We start from the raw sequence: 20,465 nt of genomic DNA, 5'->3' as shown, positions 1-20,465 counted from the left end.
TATATAGTACACTACTATAGAGCCCTATTCCCTATATAGTACACTACTATAGAGCCCTATTCCCTATATAGTACACTACTATAGAGCCCTATTCCCTATATAGTACACTACTATAGAGCCCTATTCCCTATATAGTACACTACTATAGAGCCCTATTCCCTATATAGTACACTACTATAGAGCCCTATTCCCTATATAGTACACTACTATAGAGCCCTATTCCCTATATAGTACACTACTATAGAGCCCTATTCCCTATATAGTACACTACTATAGAGCCCTATTCCCTATATAGTACACTACTATAGAGCCCTATTCCCTATATAGTACACTACTATAGAGCCCTATTCCCTATATAGTACACTACTATAGAGCCCTATTCCCTATATAGTACACTACTATAGAGCCCTATTCCCTATATAGTACACTACTATAGAGCCCTATTCCCTATATAGTACACTACTATAGAGCCCTATTCCCTATATAGTACACTACTATAGAGCCCTATTCCCTATATAGTACACTACTATAGAGCCCTATTCCCTATATAGTACACTACTATAGAGCCCTATTCCCTATATAGTACACTACTATAGAGCCCTATTCCCTATATAGTACACTACTATAGAGCCCTATTCCCTATATAGTACACTACTATAGAGCCCTATTCCCTATATAGTACACTACTATAGAGCCCTATTCCCTATATAGTACACTACTATAGAGCCCTATTCCCTATATAGTACACTACTATAGAGCCCTATTGCCTATATAGTACACTACTATAAAGCCCTATTCCCTATATAGTACACTACTATAGAGCCATATTCCCTATATAGTACACTACTATAGAGCCCTATTCCCTATATAGTACAGTACTATAGAGCCCTATTCCCTATATAGTACACTACTATAGAGCCCTATTCCCTATATAGTACACTACTATAGAGCCCTATTCCCTATATAGTACACTACTATAGAGCCCTATTCCCTATATAGTACACTACTATAGAGCCCTATTCCCTATATAGTACACTACTATAGAGCCCTATTCCCTATATAGTACACTACTATAGAGCCCTATTCCCTATATAGTACACTACTATAGAGCCCTATTCCCTATATAGTACACTACTATAGAGCCCTATTCCCTATATAGTACACTACTATAGAGCCCTATTCCCTATATAGTACACTACTATAGAGCCATATTCCCTATATAGTACACTACTATAGAGCCCTATTCCCTATATAGTACACTACTATAGAGCCCTATTCCCTACAATGTACACTACTATAGAGCCCTATTCCCTATATAGTACACTACTATAGACCAGAGCCCTATTCCCTATATAGTGGTACTACTATAGACCAGAGCCCTATTCCCTATATAGTACACTACTATAGAGCCATATTCCCTATATAGTACACTACTATAGAGCCCTATTCCCTATATAGTACACTACTATAGAGCCCTATTCCCTACAATGTACACTACTATAGAGCCCTATTCCCTATATAGTACACTACTATAGAGCCCTATTCCCTATATAGTACACTACTATAGAGCCCTATTCCCTACAATGTACACTACTATAGAGCCCTATTCCCTATATAGTACACTACTATAGACCAGAGCCCTATTCCCTATATAGTACACTACTATAGACCAGAGCCCTATTCCCTATATAGTACACTACTATAGACCAGAGTCCTATTCCCTATATAGTACACTACTATAGACCAGAGTTCTATTCCGTATATTGTACACTACTATAGACCAGAGCCCTATTCCCTATATATAGTGCACTAGTTTTGACCAGGGCTCTATTCCCTATATAGTTCACTACTATAGCTATAGACCAGAGTCATATGGTTAGACTGTAAACTCTCCTTCCAGACTCACATTAAGGGTCTCCTATCCAAAGTTAAATCTAGAATTGGCTTCCTATTTCGCAACAAAGCCTCCTTCACTCATTCTGCCAAACATACCCCCGTAAAACTGACCATCCTACCGATCCTCGACTTTGGCGATATAATTTACAAAATAGCCTCCAATACCCTACTCAACAAATTGGATGCAGTCTATCACTGTGCAATCCGTTTTGTCACCAAAGCCCCATATATACCCACCACTGCGACCTGTATGCTCTAGTTGGCTGGCCCTCGCTTCATACTCGTCGCCAAACCTACTGGCTCCAGGTCATCTACAAGGCCCTGCTAGGTAAAGCCCACCTTATCTCAGCTCGCTGGTCACCATAGCAGCACCCACCTGTAGCACGCGCTCCAGCAGGTATATCTCACTGGTCACCCCCAAAATCAATTCTTCCTTTGGCCGCCTCTCCTTCCAGTTCTCTGCTGTCAATGACTGGAACGAACTACAAAAATCTCTGAAACTGGAAACACTCATCTCCCTCATTAACTTTAAGCACCAGCTGTCAGAGCAGCTCACAGATTACTGCACCTGTACATAGCCCACCTATAATTTAGGCCAAACAACTACCTCTCCCCCTACTGTATTTATTTTGCTCCTTTGCACCCCATTATTTTTTATTTCTACTTTGCACATTCTCCCACTGCAAATCTACCATTCCAGTGTTTTACTTGCTATATTGTATTTACTTTGCCACCATGGCCTTTTTGCCTTTACCTCCCTTATCTCACCTCATTTGCTCACATCGTATATAGACTTGTTTATACTGTATTATTGACTGTATGTTTGTTTTACTCCATGTGTAACTCTGTGTTGTTGTATGTGTCGAACTGCTTTGCTTTATCTTGGCCAGGTCGCAGTTGTAAATGAGAACTTGTTCTCAACTTGCCTACCTGGTTAAATAAATGTGATATAAAAAAATTCTGAGCTGTCATGAACTGTGACTCTGCATACGGCACCACACACACACACACTGAAACGGATAGGCAATTAGGTCCAGTCACAGCATTAACATCCTCAGCCTACACAGATTACACACACACACACACACATATTTAATAAATAGAGTTAATGTTTCAGAGTACAACGTTTATGAAGCTTATATTCTTTATTATTTCTAATTACAATATTTATATATTTAAAAAAGTGTCATCTCAATCTGTTCTTTATTTTCCCAGTATTTTTACTGTTCATCCCCAGGTGCTGACCAACACAGAGCAGACAAGGACAACAAGATGTCCCTCAGGAAGACCTAGGAGGGAAACAATGACAGACAGAAAAAAAAGCACATTTCGTTTAATTCTACACATTTTGCCATGGAGTGGAGAGAAATGTTTGTCGTTTTTAATATCTGAGTGAGACTGAATAACAAAGTCAATGGGGCCCCCTGGCTGGTAATTCCACCAGGATTACTACATTTAGATTAGCTGGCCTCTAGACTAAGTTAGAAATCTGACATGACTAATTAAGAGACGATCAGTGACTGACAACAAGAGGAAAAACTGCTGATGCACAGACACATTTTCAAATGGCACCTTGTGTATTCTACTACAGTAAGTTGAGTTGAAAAAATATTTAATGGGGGCCTCCCGGGTGGCGCAGTGGTTAAGGGCTGTGCCACCAGAGACTCTGGGTTCGCGCCCAGGCTCTGTCGTAACCGGCTGCGACCGGGAGGTCCGTTGGGCGACGCACAATTGGCCTAGCGTCGTCCGGGTTAGGGAGGGTTTGGCCGGTAGGGATGTCCTTGTCTCATTCCGCACCAGCGACTCCTGTGGCAGGCCGGGCGCAGTGCACGCTAACCAAGGTTGCCAGGTGCACTGTGTTTCCTCCGACACATTGGTGCAGCTGGCTTCTGGGTTGGATGAGCGCTGTGTTAAGAAGCAGTGCGGCTTGGTTGGGTTGTGTATCGGAGGACCTTCGACCTTCGTCTCTCCCGAGCCCGTACAGGAGTTGTAGCGATGAGACAAGATAGTAGCTACTAACAATTGGATACAACGAAATTAGGGGGCAAAAATAAAAATAAAATAAATATATATATATAATCTTTTATTGTTATAATATTCGTTTTATAAATCTGAGGGCCTTCAAAAGGCATCCCACACAGTTGCCCATCCCACACAGTAGACCTACTGTATACATTCTGTGAATTTACCTGACTGAGCCCACCTGTTCGTCGGTAAGGAAGTGATGGGATCTAAAGACACAGAAAAATACCAAACTCCCCATGAGAAGATGGAAATACACACAAACACATAAACAAAGTAGAAACAAAGTAAAGACCATATAGACAAACCAACTCGCCTGTCTTCATGGCTAGCTCGATGCTAAAGTCAGACAATATAGACAAACCAACTCACCTGTCTCCGCGGCTAGCTCGATGCTAAAGTCAGACAATATAGACAAACCAACTCACCTGTCTTCGCGGCTAGCTCGATGCTAAAGTCAGACAATATAGACAAACCAACTCACCTGTCTTCGCGGCTATCTCGATGCTAAAGTCAGACAATATAGACAAACCAACTCACCTGTCTCCGCGGCTAGCTCGATGCTAAAGTCAGACAATATAGACAAACCAACTCACCTGTCTTCACGGCGAGCTCGATGCTAAAGTCAGACAATATAGACAAACCAACTCACCCGTCTTCATGGCTAGCTCGATGCTAAAGTCAGACAATATAGACAAACCAACTCACCTGTCTTCACGGCTAGCTCGATGCTAAAGTCAGACAATATAGACAAACCAACTCACCTGTCTTCGCGGCTAGCTCGATGCTAAAGTCCGTGAACTCGTGTCTCTTGCTAACGGAGCAGACGTGAGATCCGAAGTCTTGCGTTCTGACCTCTGTGATGCTCAGAGTGATCTTCCTAGGCGTGTAGTCCAGTGAGTAGCCCTGTGTGCAGTTCTGGAAGGCCTTAACATAACATATAATATAACAATATATGCAATTTAGCAAACGCTTTTATCCAGAGCAAATTACAGTAATGCATGCATACATTAATTTTTTCTCATAAGGGTGGTCCCAGCGGGAATCGTACTCACGACCCTCGGCGTTACAAACGCCCATGCTCTATCAAAACTGTTTTCACCTAAAATGGACGTTTTATCTTTGGCGCTCTGGCTTACAGGGTAAAAACCACAACAGATAAAACCTACACACAGCGTTCCACACCTTGTGTTTGATGTAGTGACAGAGGAGCGTGTTGCTCGGGCCTCTCCACTGGACAGACAGCTGTGGGATGTCCTGGTGGTCTTCATAGCTGTAGTCACATGGAAACTCTACTGTGTTCCCCGGCTGAGACAGGACTTTAACTGCGCTGCCTAGGGTTAGAGTCACATACAGATCGACTTTAACTGCACTGCCTAGGGTTAGAATCACATACAGATCGACTTTAACTGCGCTGCCTAGGGTTAGAGTCACATACAGATCGACTTTAACTGCGCTGCCTAGGGTTAGAGGCACATACAGATCGACTTTAACTGCGCTGCCTAGGGTTAGAGTCACATACAGATCGACTTTAACTGCGCTGCCTAGGGTTAGAGTCACATACAGATCGACTTTAACTGCGCTGCCTAGGGTTAGAGTCACATACAGATCGACTTTAACTGCACTGCCTAGGGTTAGAGTCACATGCAGATCGACTTTAACTGTACTGCCTAGGGTTAGAGTCACATACAGATCGACTTTAACTGCACTGCCTAGGGTTAGAGTCACATACAGATCGACTTTAACTGTACTGCCTAGGGTTAGAGTCACATACAGATCGACTTTAACTGCACTGCCTAGGGTTAGAGTCACATACAGATCGATAACAAGTGCTCACTTTAGACGTACCAAAGTATACTTGGTATTTAATCAGAAATGTCATGTTGAAAAAGGTTGTTACTTAATATTTACACATTTTTACATAGTAATTATACACTTTTGTAATTGATGTTGAAAAAGGTTGTTACTTAATATTTACACATTTTTACATAGTATTTATCCACTTTTGTAATTGAGAAGTCACCAGGTAATACCAGGTATTACCAATTCTATTCAATTCTATTCCTATCCTGATCTAGATTTTCGGTAGGAGACTTACCTCTGACAACCAGCTGTGACATCACCAGTCCAAGAGACAGTGCTGCCATCTTTCTACCAATAACGGTCAACAGTTTGCCCCACATTGGTCTGGCAGGTGACTGTCTACAGGTTATTATAACTATACCCCCATAATATCTCTGATCGGCACCAGAGATACCTCACACTGCAGAAGAGGAGTCTGTCTGCTAAATGAAATATCACTTTTGTTTTTAATGACTTGTCCTGACTTGACCGTTGGCGTTGTGTACTAAATCCATAGTTACCATTGCAGGAAGGTACCTAAAGTTTGGGATCATGTCATTCAATCACACCTGCAATGCAGAAATAACATCTTGCGGGCCACCCCTACAGACATAGGTATTGTTAATAGCATTTCATTGAGTGGGACAGTGGAAGCTGATAAGAAAGCTTCTTTGTGTTAAAAGTAAAACCAACGCAGTTCAGCCTTCATCATGGGTTTTACAGAAAAAACAATGAGGATTTTATACATTTAAAAATGAAATCTTATGAGCTCAGGAACCAATCACATCAGCAGGGGTGGACTCAGGAACCAATCACAACGGCAGCGGTGGGCTCAGGAACCAATCACATCGGCAGGGGTGGGCTCAGGAACCAATCACATCGGCAGGGGTGGGCTCAGGAACCAATCACAACGGCAGGGGTGGGCTCAGTGATTTGGAGGACCCAGGAAGAAGCCATTCTGATGGATTTATAGTAAAGACATGTCATTTAAATGTAAAAAACACATTTTAATGTACCATGAACACAACCAGCCATTTAATTTTCACTTCAAAAAGTAGATAACCGTCGCATATTCATCCAAAAATAATGCCCGGCATCCGGACAGTGCACTGTGCACCCGCCAACTGTTCCTATGTTTCAAATGGCTGAAACTATCTCACCAGGAGAAAGCATATGAGCGAGCGAAACAGCGCCCCCTCTGTCTGACTATATGTAACCCATGCATCTGATGCTGTCTGGCCAAAAAGAGTATGACATGCCATAATATTTATGGCTAGACAGCATCAGATACATGGGCTACATACACATTCATCTCCTTTGCCTCTGTCTCCGCGACGATGGCAGTATAATCTGCAGCGCCTGTCTATCTACTAAAGAAATGCGGGTTTCTACTAAGCTAACATGTGGAGCTGGGTTTCTACGAAGTTAACATGTGGAGCTGGGTTTCTACTAAGTTAACATGTGGAGCTGGGTTTCTACTAAGTTAACATGTGGAGCTGGGTTTCTACTAAGCTAACATGTGGAGCTGGGTTTCTACTAAGTTAACATGTGGAGCTGGGTTTCTACTAAGTTAACATGTGGAGCTGGGTTTCTACTAAGCGGACATGTGGAGCTGGGTTTCTACTAAGTTAACATGTGGAGCTGGGTTTCTACTAAGTTAACATGTGGAGCTGGGTTTCTACTAAGCTAACATGTGGAGCTGGGTTTCTACTAAGTTAACATGTGGAGCTGGGTTTCTACTAAGTTAACATGTGGAGCTGGGTTTCTACTAAGTTAACATGTGGAGCTGGGTTTCTACTAAGCGGACATGTGGAGCTGGGTTTCTACTAAGTTAACATGTGGAGCTGGGTTTCTACTAAGTTAACATATGGAGCTGGGTTTCTACTAAGTTAACATGTGGAGCTGGGTTTCTACTAAGTTAACATGTGGAGCTGGGTTTCTACTAAGTTAACATGTGGAGCTGGGTTTCTACTAAGCTAACATGTGGAGCTGGGTTTCTACTAAGCTAACATGTGGAGCTGGGTTTCTACTAAGTTAACATGTGGAGCTGGGTTTCTACTAAGTTAACATGTGGAGCTGGGTTTCTACTAAGTTAACATGTGGAGCTGGGTTTCTACTAAGTTAACATGTGGAGCTGGGTTTCTACTAAGTTAACATGTGGAGCTGGGTTTCTACTAAGCTAACATGTGGAGCTGGGTTTCTACTAAGCTAACATGTGGAGCTGGGTTTCTACTAAGCTAACATGTGGAGCTGGGTTTCTACTAAGCTAACATGTGGAGCTGGGTTTCTACTAAGTTAACATGTGGAGCTGGGTTTCTACTAAGTTAACATGTGGAGCTGGGTTTCTACTAAGTTAACATATGGAGCTGGGTTTCTACTAAGTTAACATGTGGAGCTGGGTTTCTACTAAGTTAACATGTGGAGCTGGGTTTCTACTAAGCTAACATGTGGAGCTGGGTTTCTACTAAGTTAACATGTGGAGCTGGGTTTCTACTAAGTTAACATGTGGAGCTGGGTTTCTACTAAGTTAACATGTGGAGCTGGGTTTCTACTAAGCTAACATATGGAGCTGGGTTTCTACTAAGTTAACATGTGGAGCTGGGTTTCTACTAAGTTAACATGTGGAGCTGGGTTTCTACTAAGCTAACATATGGAGCTGGGTTTCTACTAAGTTAACATGTGGAGCACCAGCACATTAGAGGCTGCTGACCTACTTAATGATCTACATATACATAGACTTGAAATCACTGCAAACATTAATAATATATGTTCGTAATATATATGTTAATAATATATGTTAATAATGTATATGTCAATAATATATATGTTAATAATATATGTTAATAATATATGTTAATAATATATATATATATATATATATATGTTAATAATATATGTTTATATGTTAATAATATATGTTAATAATATATGTTAATAATATATATATATATATATGTTAATAATATATGTTTATATGTTAATAATATATGTTAATAATATATGTTGCATAACTATATCTCATATGTATATATACTGTATACTATTCTACAGTATCTTAGTCTATGCTGCTCTGACGTCGCTCGTCCATATATTTATATATTCTTAATTCCATTCCTTTACTTTAGATTTGTTTGCATTGCGTGTATTGTTGTGAAATTGTTATATATTACTGTACTGTCGGAGCTAGAATCACAAGCATTTCGCTACACCCACAATAACATCTGCTAAACACGTGTATGTGACCAATAACATTTGATTTGATTTGATTTAGGTGTTTTTTAAATGTTCTGAGAACGGAAGTGAAAATGTAGCCTGTTCTGGTTGCAGGGAGGTTCTGAGAACATTTTACTCTGGTTCCAGGGAGGTTCTGAGAACATTTTACTCTGGTTCCAGGAAGGTTCTGAGAATGTTTACTCTGGTTCCAGGAAGGTTCTGAAAACGTTTTACTCTGGTTCCAGGGAGGTTCTGAGAACGTTTTACTATGGTTCCAGGGAGGTTCTGAGAACGTTTAACTATGGTTCCAGGGAGGTTCTGAAAACGTTTTACTATGGTTCCAGGGAGGTTCTGAAAACGCTTTACTATGGTTCCAGGGAGATTCTGAGAACGTTTTACTCTGGTTCCAGGGAGGTTCTGAGAACGTTTTACTCTGGTTCCAGGGAGGTTCTGAGAACATTTTACTCTGGTTCCAGGGAGGTTCTGAGAACATTTTACTCTGGTTGCAGGGAGGTTCTGAGAACATTTTACTCTGGTTCCAGGGAGGTTCTGAGAACAGTTTACTCTGGTTCCAAGAAGGTTCTGAGAACATTTTACTCTGGTTCCAGGGAGGTTCTGAGAACATTTTACTCTGGTTGCAGGGAGGTTCTGAGAACATTTTACTCTGGTTGCAGGGAGGTTCTGAGAATGTTTTACTATGTTTCCAGGGAGGTTCTGAGAATGTTTTACTATGTTTCCAGGGAGGTTCTGAGAACATTTTACTCTGGTTCCAGGGAGGTTCTGAGAACATTTTACTCTGGTTCCAGGAAGGTTCTGAGAATGTTTACTCTGGTTCCAGGAAGGTTCTGAGAACATTTTACTCTGGTTCCAGGGAGGTTCTGAGAACATTTTACTATGTTTCCCCGAAAGTTTTCCTGGGAGGTTTTATTCACGTTCTGAGAACTGAGATTAAAGGTTATTGAGTTTTTTTTTTAAAACTGCCTTAAAACTTTCAATAAGGTTAACTGTTCTGAACTCCCAGCACAGATAGGACACATGGAAATTAACTTCCTTATGCATTAATCATGCAAACACATGTCTTTTTTATTGTGGCAAGGTGTCAGTGAGGTTCGAACCTATGATATTCTGTTGCTATCCATTGATCCTGCGCCACCAGGACAGAGCTAGCACCACGTGTTTTATTAACTGTAACGTTCTGAGTGTAGTGGGTGAGAAGTCAGGCGCAGGAAGCAGAGAGTTCAGGGGAGTGCTATTTTAATGCACCACAACGGTGAACATAAGCCAACCCCACGAAAACACAGGGCGTAAACAAAACAAACGCCCCAAACAGGGGGACTTAAACGGTCCAGAAAAGACCCACGAAATGGGAAAGCACGTAACTCACAGACGTGCACACAAGTTTACACAACACAGAAGGTCACAATAATTAATCCCGCACAAGGAACCAGGCGGGCCGGCTGACTAAATAAAGCCTCACTAATTATACAGAATTCAAAACAGGTGCACTCAATGAACACATAAGGGAGGGGGAGGAAATAATCAGTGGCAGCTAGTAGGCCGGCGACGACGACCGCCGAGCGCCACCCGAACGGGAAGGGGAGCCACCTTCGGTCGGAGTCGTGACAGTACCCCCCCCTTGACGCGCGGCTCCCGCAGCGCGCCGACACCGGCCTCGAGGTCGACCCGGAGGACGAGGCGCAGGGCGCTCCGGATGGAGGCGATGGAAATCCCTCAACATTGACGGATCCAAAATGTCCCCCACCGGTACCCAGCACCTCTCCTCCGGACCGTACCCCTCCCAGTCCACGAGGTACTGCAGGCCCCTCACCCGGCGTCTCGAGTCCAGAATGGCCCGTATCGTATACGCCGGGGACCCCTCGATGTCCAGAGGGGGAGGAGGGACCTCCGGCACCTCACCGTCCTGTAGGGGACCAGCTACCACCGGCCTGAGGAGAGACACATTAGTAGAGGAGTGGCGTAGTGAGTTCTGGGCCATTTCGGCCCAGGGGATGTACCTCGCCCACTCCCCTGGCCGGTCCTGGCAGTACGACCGCAGAAACCTACCCACCTCCTGGTTTACTCTCTCCACCTGCCCATTACTTTCGGGGTGATAACCGGAGGTCAGGCTGACCGAGACCCCCAGACGCTCCATGAACGCCCTCCATACTCGGGACGTGAACTGGGGGCCCCGATCAGAAACGATGTCCTCCGGCACCCCGTAGTGCCGGAAGACGTGGGTGAATAATGCCTCCGCAGTCTGTAGGGCTGTAGGGATACCGGGCAACGGGAGGAGACGGCAGGACTTAGAGAACCGATCCACAATCACCAGAACCGTGGTGTTCCCCTGAGACGGGGGAAGATCGGTCAGGAAGTCTACGGATAGATGTGACCATGGCCGTTGTGGAACGGGGAGGGGTTGTAACTTCCCTCTAGGAAGGTGCCTAGGAGCCTTACTCTGGGCGCATACTGAACAGGAGGAGACATAAACCTTAACGTCCCTAGCCAAGGTAGGCCACCAATACCTCCCCCGAAGGCTTCCTATTGTCCTCCTCACCCCAGGGTGACCCGAGGAGGGTAGGACGTGAGCCCACCGAATCAGTTGGTCCCGAACACCAAGCGGCACGTACTTCTGCCCCGCCGGACACTGAGGAGGCGCGGGTTCAGCCCGTAACGCCCGCTCGATGTCCGAGTCCACCTCCCATACCACCGGTGCTATCAGCTTTGAGGCGGGAAGGATGGGAGTAGGTTCGGTGGACCTATCCTCTGTGTCGTAAAGGCGGGACAGTGCATCCGCTTTCACGTTCTGGGAGCCCGGTCTATACGATAAAGTGAACCGGAATCGGGTAAAAAATATGGCCCACCTTGCCTGACGCGGGTTCAGTCTCCTAGCTGCCCGAATATACTCCAGATTTTGGTGGTCGGTCCAGATGAGAAAGGGGTGCTTAGCCCCCTCAAGCCAGTGTCTCCACACCTTCAGAGCCCTGACCACCGCTAACAACTCCCGGTCACCCACATCATAGTTACGCTCCGCTGGGCTGAGCTTCCTCGAGAAGAAAGCGCAGGGGCGGAGTTTTTGTGGCGTACCCGAGCGCTGTGATAGCACGGCACCCACCCCAGCCTCGGACGCATCCACCTCCACTATGAATGCTAGAGAGGGGTCCGGATGGGCCAACACGGGTGCATCCGTGAACAGCGCCTTCAACTTGTTGAAAGCTCCGTCCGCCTCTGCTGACCACCGCAACCGCACCGGACCCCCCTTCAGCAGTGAGGTAATTTGAGCCGCTACCTGGCCAAAACCCCGGATAAACCTCCGGTAGTAGTTGGCAAAACCCAAAAACCGCTGCACCTCTTTTACCGTGGTCGGAGTCGGCCAATTACGCACGGCCTTACTGCGGTCACCCTCCATCTCCACCCCCGAGGTGGAAATGCGATAACCCAGAAAGGAGACGGCTCGTTTGGAGAACACACACTTCTCAGCCTTGACGTATAGGTCATGCTCCAGCAGTCTACCAAGCACCCTGCGTACCAGAGACACATGCGCGGCGTGAGTGGCTGAGTAGATCAGAATATCATCGATATAAACAACTACTCCCTGCCTGTGCAGGTCTCTGAGAATATCGTCTACAAAGGATTGAAAAACGGCTGGAGCATTCTTTAACCCATACGGCATGACGCAGTACTCATAGTGGCCCGATGTGGTACTAAATGCGGTTTTCCACTCGTCTCCCTTCCGAATACGCACCAGGCTATAAGCGCTCCTGAGATCCAATTTTGTGAAGAACTGCGCTCCCTGAAATGATTCCACTGCCGTAGCAATGAGAGGTAGTGGGTAGCTGAATCCCACCGTGATGGCATTTAGACCTCTATAATCAATACACGGACGCAAACCTCCCTCCTTTTTCCTCACAAAAAAGAAACTCGAGGAGACGGGTGAGATGGAGGACCGAATGTACCCCTGTCCCAGAGACTCCGTGATATATGTCTCCATAGCCAACGTCTCCTCCTGGGATAATGGGTACACGTGACTCTTGGGAAGCACAGCGTCTACCTGGAGATCTATCGCACAATCCCTTCCCGGTCAATGTGGTGGTAATTTAGTCGCCTTCTTTTTACTGAAAGCGATTGCCAAATCGGCATACTCGGGGGGAATGCACACCGTGGGACCCTGGTCTGGACTCTCCACCGACGTGGCACCGATGGAAACTCCCAGACACCTTCCAGAACACTCCTCTGACCACCCCTGGAGAACCCCCTGTCTCCACGAAATTTTAGGATTGTGCCGGGCCAGCCAGGGAATCCCTAGCACCACTGGAAACGCAGGCGCATCAATAATGTAGAGACTGATACGCTCCCTATGATTCCCCTGCGTTACCATGTCCAGTGGAACCGTGGTCTCCCTGACCACCCCTGACCCTAATGGCCGGCTATCTAGGGAGTGCACGGGAAAGGGAGAATCTATCGGCACAAGCGGAACACCTAATTTAGTAGCGAGTCCGCGATCCATAAAGTTCCCAGCTGCGCCTGAATCGACTAGCGCCCTATGCTGGGAAGAGGGGAAAAATTTAAGGAAAAAAATCAAGACAAACATGTGACCAACAGGGGGTTCTGGGTGAGTTTGGTGCTGACTCACCTGGGGTGATCGAGAAATGTTCCGCCTGCCATCTCGACTCCCAGACGGACCCCCCCAGCACCGATCGGCCGTGTGTCCTCTCCGACCACAGCTGGTGCAGAGGGAGCCTCCTCCTCCGGTACCCCTCGGCACAGTCCCTCCCAACTCCATCGGAACGGGAGTGACGGTGCTGGGTGGTGGAACACACAGGACCCTCTCCGAACGCCCGCGGGCAGCCAGCAGATTGTCCAGTCGGATGGACATGTCAATTAGCTCATCCAGGGAAAGAGAGGTGTCCCGACACGCTAGCTCCCTGCGGACGTCCTCCCGGAGACTACACCGGTAATGGTCGATAAGAGCCCTGTCGTTCCACCCAGATCCTGCTGCCAAGGTCCGGAACTCCAACGCGTAATCCTGGGCGCTCCTCTTCTCCTGCCGGAGATGGAATAGTCGCTCTCCCGCTGCTCGGCCATCTGGAGGGTGGTCAAACACTGCGCGGAAGCGGCGGGAAAACTCTGGGTAGTGCTCCTTCGCTGAGTCTGGGCCATTCCAGACTGCGTTCGCCCACTCCAGAGCACGACCCGTGAGACAGGAGATGAGGACACTCACCCTCTCCGCTCCCGAGGGAGTGGGTCTGACGGTGGCTAGGTACAGTTCCAGCTGGAGTAAGAACCCCTGGCACCCCGCCGCCGCTCCATCATAGACCCTCGGGAGCGTAAGACGGAGGGTGCTGGAGTCGGGAGATGGGGAGTCCTGAGGGGGGGGAGCCGAAGGTGGAGAGAGGAGACCACTTCTCTCCCATCGGTCCATTCTCTCCATCACTTGATCCATAGCCGTTCCGATCCGATGGAGAACGGTGGTATGATGTAGAACCCTTTCCTCCATCGATGGGAGGGGATTGGCTGTTGCTCCTGCTGACTCCATTCCTCAGGGTGCGGGATTCTGTAACGTTCTGAGTGTAGTGGGTGAGAAGTCAGGCGCAGGAAGCAGAGAGTTCAGGGGAGTGCTATTTTAATGCACCACAACGGTGAACATAAGCCAACCCCACGAAAACACAGGGCGTAAACAAAACAAACGCCCCAAACAGGGGGACTTAAACGGTCCAGAAAAGACCCACGAAATGGGAAAGCACGTAACTCACAGACGTGCACACAAGTTTACACAACACAGAAGGTCACAATAATTAATCCCGCACAAGGAACCAGGCGGGCCGGCTGACTAAATAAAGCCTCACTAATTATACAGAATTCAAAACAGGTGCACTCAATGAACACATAAGGGAGGGGGAGGAAATAATCAGTGGCAGCTAGTAGGCCGGCGACGACGACCGCCGAGCGCCACCCGAACGGGAAGGGGAGCCACCTTCGGTCGGAGTCGTGACATTAACTCATACAAACAGACCCCACTGCAAAGGAAACAAGCACGTATTACAGGGGCAATCAGCAGTTGATACATCCATTGATCCTTGAAGAATATAACTGATAAACGCCTCATGAGCTTAGTTAAACTGTCGTACCTCATTAGAACCCCAAATAGAATATTGTTTTACTCCAATGCAGTGATCCTATCTAGAGCAGTGATCCTATCTAGAGCAGTGTTGGGGTTTCTTCTTAATAAAGAGCAGTAATCCTATCTAGAGCAGTGGTCCTATCTAGAGCAGTGTGGGGGTTTCTGCTTAATAAAGAGAAGTGATCCTATCTAGAACAGTGTTGGGGTTTCTTCTTAATAAAGAGCAGTGATCCTATCTAGAGCAGTGATCCTATCTAGAGCAGTGTTGGGGTTTCTTCTTAATAAAGAGCAGTGATCCTATCTAGAGCAGTCATCCTATCTAGAGCAGTGATGGGGTTTCGTCTTAATAAAGAGCAGTGATCCTATCTAGATCAGTGCTCCTATCTAGAGCAGTGTAGGGGTTTCTTCTTAATAAAGAGCAGTGATCCTATCTAGAGCAGTGTTGGGGTTTCTTCTTAATAAAGAGCAGTGATCCTATCTAGAGCAGTGATCCTATCTAGAGCAGTGATCGTATCTAGAGCAGTGTGGGGGTTTCTTCTTAATAAAGAGCAGTGATCCTATCTAGAGCAGTGTTGGGGTTTCTTCTTAATAAAGAGCAGTGATCCTATCTAGAGCAGTGATCCTATCTAGAGTAGTGATCCTATCTAGAGCAGTGTGAGGGTTTCTTCTTAATAAAGAGCAGTGATCCTATCTAGAGCAGTGATCCTATCTAGAGCAGTGTTGGGGTTTCTTCTTAATAAAGAGCAGTGATCCTATCTAGATCAGTGCTCCTATCTAGAGCAGTGTAGGGGTTTCTTCTTAATAAAGAGCAGTGATCCTATCTAGAGCAGTGTTGGGGTTTCTTCTTAATAAAGAGCAGTGATCCTATCTAGAGCAGTGATCCTATCTAGAGTAGTGATCCTATCTAGAGCAGTGTGAGGGTTTCTTCTTAATAAAGAGCAGTGATCCTATCTAGAGCAGTGATCCTATCTAGAGCAGTGTTGGGGTTTCTTCTTAATAAAGAGCAGTGATCCTATCTAGAGCAGTGATCCTATCTAGAGCAGTGTTGGGGTTTCTTCTTAATAAAGAGCAGTGATCCTATCTAGAGGGGTGATCCTAACTAGAGCAGTGTGAGGGTTTCTTCTTAATAAAGAGCAGTGATCCTATCTAGAGCAGTGATCCTATCTAGAGGGGTGATCCTATCTAGAGCAGTGATCCTATCTAGAGGGGTGATCCTATCTAGAGTAGTGATCCTATCTAGAGTAGTAATCCTATCTAGAGGGGTGATCCTAACTAGAGCAGTGTTGGGGTTTCTTCTTAATAAAGAGCAGTGATCCTATCTAGAGCAGTGATCCTATCTAGAGCAGTGATCCTATCTAGAGCAGTGTTGGGGTTTCTTCTTAATAAAGAGCAGTGATCCTATCTAGAGGGGTGATCCTATCTAGAGCAGTGATCCTATCTAGAGGGGTGATCCTAACTAGAGCAGTGATCCTATCTAGAGGGGTGATCCTAACTAGAGCAGTGATCCTATCTAGAGCAGTGATCCTACCTAGAGCAGTGATCCTATCTAGAGGGGTGATCCTAACTAGAGCGGTGTGTGGGTTTCTTCTTTGTTCTCATCTTATTCAACTGTTACCAGGCACCTGCAACAAAGAGCTCTACAGCACACGTAGGCAGGCTTAATAGAAGTGGTGTAAATTACGTAAGAAAAAATACTTTAACTACTTAACTAGTTTTTATCTGTACTTTAATTTAATATTTGTATTTTTGACAACTTTTACTTCACTACATTCAAGAAAATGATGTACTTTTTACTTCATAAAAGTACTCGTTGCATATCGAATGTTTAGCAGGAAGGATAAATGGTCCAATTCACGCACTTCTCAAGACAACATCCCTGGTCATCCCTACTAGCCTCTGATCTGGAGGACTCACTAAACAGAGAACATCCCTGGTCATTCCTACTGCCTCTGATCTGGAGGACTCATTAAACAGAGAACATCCCTGGTCATCCCTACTAGCCTCTGATCTGGAGGACTCACTAAACAGAGAACATCCCTGGTCATCCCTACTGCCTCTGATCTGGAGGACTCACTAAACAGAGAACATCCCTGGTCATCCCTACTGTCTCTGATCTGGAGGACTCACTAAACAGAGAACATCCCTGGTCATCCCTACTGCCTCTGATCTGGAGGACTCACTAAACAGAGAACATCCCTGGTCATCCCTACTGCCTCTGATCTGGAGGACTCACTATAAACAAAAGCGTTGGCGTGTGCCCCTGGCTATCTGTAAATGATGTCTGAGTGTTGGAGTGTTCCCCTGGCTATCTGTAAATGATGTCTGAGTGTTGGAGTCTTCCCCTGGCTATCTGTAAATTATGTCAGAGTGTTGGAGTGTGCCCCTGGCTATCTGTAAATGATGTCTGAGTGTTGGCGTGTGCCCCTGGCTATCTGTAAATGATGTCTGAGTGTTGGAGTGTGCCCCTGGCTATCTGTAAATGATGTCTGAGTGTTCCCCTGGCTATCTGTAAATGATGTCTCAGTGTTGGAGTGTTCCCCTGGCTATCTGTAAATGATGTCTCAGTGTTGGAGTGTGCCCCTGGCTATCTGTAAATGATGTCTCAGTGTTGGAGTGTGCCCCTGGCTATCTGTAAATGATGTCTGAGTGTTGGAGTGTTCCCCTGGCTATCTGTAAATGATGTCTGAGTGTTGGAGTGTTCCCCTGGCTATCTGTAAATTATGTCTGAGTGTTGGAGTGTGCCCCTGGCTATCTGTAAATGATGTCTCAGTGTTGGCGTGTGCCCCTGGCTATCTGTAAATGATGTCTGAGTGTTCCCCCCTGTATATTATGTGATCATAGTCCATCTGTAAAAAAAAAAGAGGAGTGTGAAACTCAAATCACCCTCTTGTCAACAGCAACAACGCATTGAAATAAAATATTGTTTGAATCTGTAATAATCACATTCAGCATCAAAGAATGAAGCGAGAGAGAGAGAGAGCCCACCACCTACAGAACATATCAACAAAGGAATTAAACAATAGCAGAAAAACGTACATTTACTACAAAAGGAATTTGTGACACGATACATCATGACCCCTCTCTGAAGAACACGGACCGTCACTTCACAGGATCCATTTTAATATCAGGGACACGTACACCCCCTCTCTGAAGAACACGGACCGTCACTTCACAGGATCCATTTTAATATCAGGGACATGTACAGATACTTCAGGTTGTAAGTCTGACACACAACACAGTAGTCAACAGGAATCCACATCAGGCAAAACGGACCAATCAATGACCAGTGTTGGAACAAACATATTACTAAATAATGACAAGATAACACACACACACACACACACACACACACACACACACACACACACACACACACACACACACACACACACACACACACACACACACACACACACACACACACACACACACACACACACACACACACACACACACTCTAAAGAGCATTGCTCTGTTGAGGTTTCTGGGATGCACAATTCACACACTTTTCCCTATATAGTACACTACTATAGACCAGAGCCCTATTCCCTATATAGTGCACTACTATAGACCAGAGCCCTATTCCCTATATAGTGCACTACGATAGACCAGAGCCCTATTCCCTATATAGTGGTACTACTATAGACCAGAGCCCTATTCCCTATATAGTGGTACTACTATAGACCAGAGCCCTATTCCCTATATAGTACACTACTATAGACCAGAGCCCTATTCCCTATTTAGTGGTACTACTATAGACCAGAGCCCTATTCCCTATATAGTACACTACTATAGACCAGAGCCCTATTCCCTATATAGTGGTACTACTATAGACCAGAGCCCTATTCCCTATATAGTGGTACTACTATAGACCAGAGCCCTATTCCCTATATAGGTGTACTACTATAGACCAGAGCCCTATTCCCTATATAGTGGTACTACTATAGACCAGGGCCCTATTCCCTATATAGTGCACTACGATAGACCAGAGTCCTATTCCCTATTTAGTGGTACTACTATAGACCAGGGCCCTATTCCCTATATAGTGGTAGATCTGTTGTCTCCTTCTATAGCCTGACCCCAGATCTGTTGTCTCCTTCTATAGCCTGACCCCAGATCTGTTGTCTCCTTCTATAGCCTGACCCCAGATCTGTTGTCTCCTTCTATAGCCTGACCCCAGATCTGTTTTCAGTGTGACAGGGAGTTGGCATAATAGCACAAACAGACTGGCACTCAGGCTAGAGTCATCAGTGTGACAGGGAGTTGGCATGATAGCACAAACAGACTGGCACTCAGGCTAGAGTCATCAGTGTGACAGGGAGTTGGCATGATAACACAAACAGACTGGCATTCAGCCTAGGGTCATCAGTGTGACAGAGAGTTGGCATGATAGCACAAACAGACCGGCACTCAGGCTAGGGTCAGTGTGACAGGGAGTTGGCATGATAACACAAACAGACTGGCACTCAGGCTAGGGTCAGTGTGACAGGGAGTTGGCATGATAACACAAACAGACTGGCACTCAGGCTAGGGTCAGTGTGACAGGGAGTTGGCATGATAACACAAACAGACTGGCACTCAGGCTAGGGTCAGTGTGACAGGGAGTTGGCATGATAACACAAACAGACTGGCACTCAGGCTAGGGTCAGAGCTATACATTTCCATTCTGTTCAGACAGCGGTGCACTAATGTAACAGTGAAGAGGACATGGGCATGTTTCTGTCCTGTTACAGTAACTCCTGGTTACTGATAGTACAAACAGACTGGCACTCAGGCTAGGGTCATCAGTGTGATAGGGAGTTGTCATGATAGCACAAACTTCATGCTGTGTGTCTATAGCAGGGTTGGGCTCAATTCCATTTCAAATCAGTCGATTCAGGAAGTACAACTGAAATTCCAATTCTCCTTTTTTTTCAACTTTTTAATGTGGAACATTGGAATGTGCATTTCGGCTTTACCTCCTGATTTGAAATAGAATTGCCCCCCCAGCCCTGGTCTACAATGTCCTGGCCTGAAACGCACCTCAGAGGTCCAGCTGTGAGGTACAAGTCACTGTTCTCCTATCATCAAACCTGAAACATAAAAATACAAATACTGTACATCTGATTTATAATCTACAGGGTGGATATCTTTAGTCTCTATTCTCCGAACATCTGATTTATAATCTACAGTCTCTATTCTCCTAACATCTGATTTATAATCTACAGGTGGATATCTTTAGTCTCTATTCTCCTAACATCTGATGTATAATCTACAGGTGGATATCTTTAGTCTCTATTCTCCTAACATCTGATGTATAATCTACAGGTGGATATCTTTAGTCTCTATTCTCCTAACATCTGATGTATAATCTACAGGTGGATATCTTTAGTCT

At 45.4% G+C, this 20,465-nt stretch overlaps 1 protein-coding gene across 1 annotated transcript; it reads right to left on the bottom strand.

Annotated features, from left to right (window-relative positions):
• Positions 1-3,050: 3,050 nt before the first annotated feature.
• LOC118944559 lies at positions 3,051-6,065 on the bottom strand. The gene is made up of 5 exons (XM_036964554.1): positions 6,017-6,065; positions 5,104-5,750; positions 4,683-4,845; positions 4,086-4,127; positions 3,051-3,185 (listed from the first exon to the last, which is right to left on the bottom strand). Exons 1-5 carry the CDS (start codon positions 6,063-6,065, stop codon positions 3,124-3,126), a joined length of 963 nt encoding a protein of 320 aa, XP_036820449.1. The 3' UTR covers positions 3,051-3,123.
• Between the last annotated feature and the right edge of the window lie 14,400 nt (positions 6,066-20,465).

Source organism: Oncorhynchus mykiss, chromosome 26, assembly GCF_013265735.2.
Source record: "Oncorhynchus mykiss isolate Arlee chromosome 26, USDA_OmykA_1.1, whole genome shotgun sequence".
In the NCBI taxonomy this organism is placed as follows: Eukaryota; Metazoa; Chordata; class Actinopteri; order Salmoniformes; family Salmonidae; genus Oncorhynchus; species Oncorhynchus mykiss.
This window is presented reverse-complemented; position numbering and strand designations above follow the sequence as displayed.

Coding starts and splice junctions, on each gene's coding strand:
- LOC118944559 (XM_036964554.1), bottom strand. CDS start 6,065: ATGGCAGCACTGTCTCTTGGACTGGTGATGTCACAGCTGGTTGTCAGA. Junction 5,751..6,016: donor GTCACAGCTGGTTGTCAGAG/GTAAGTCTCCTA, acceptor GTCTAAAGTGAG/CACTTGTTATCGATCTGTAT. Junction 4,128..4,682: donor CGAGCTAGCCGCGAAGACAG/GTGAGTTGGTTT, acceptor CTGTGTCTTTAG/ATCCCATCACTTCCTTACCG.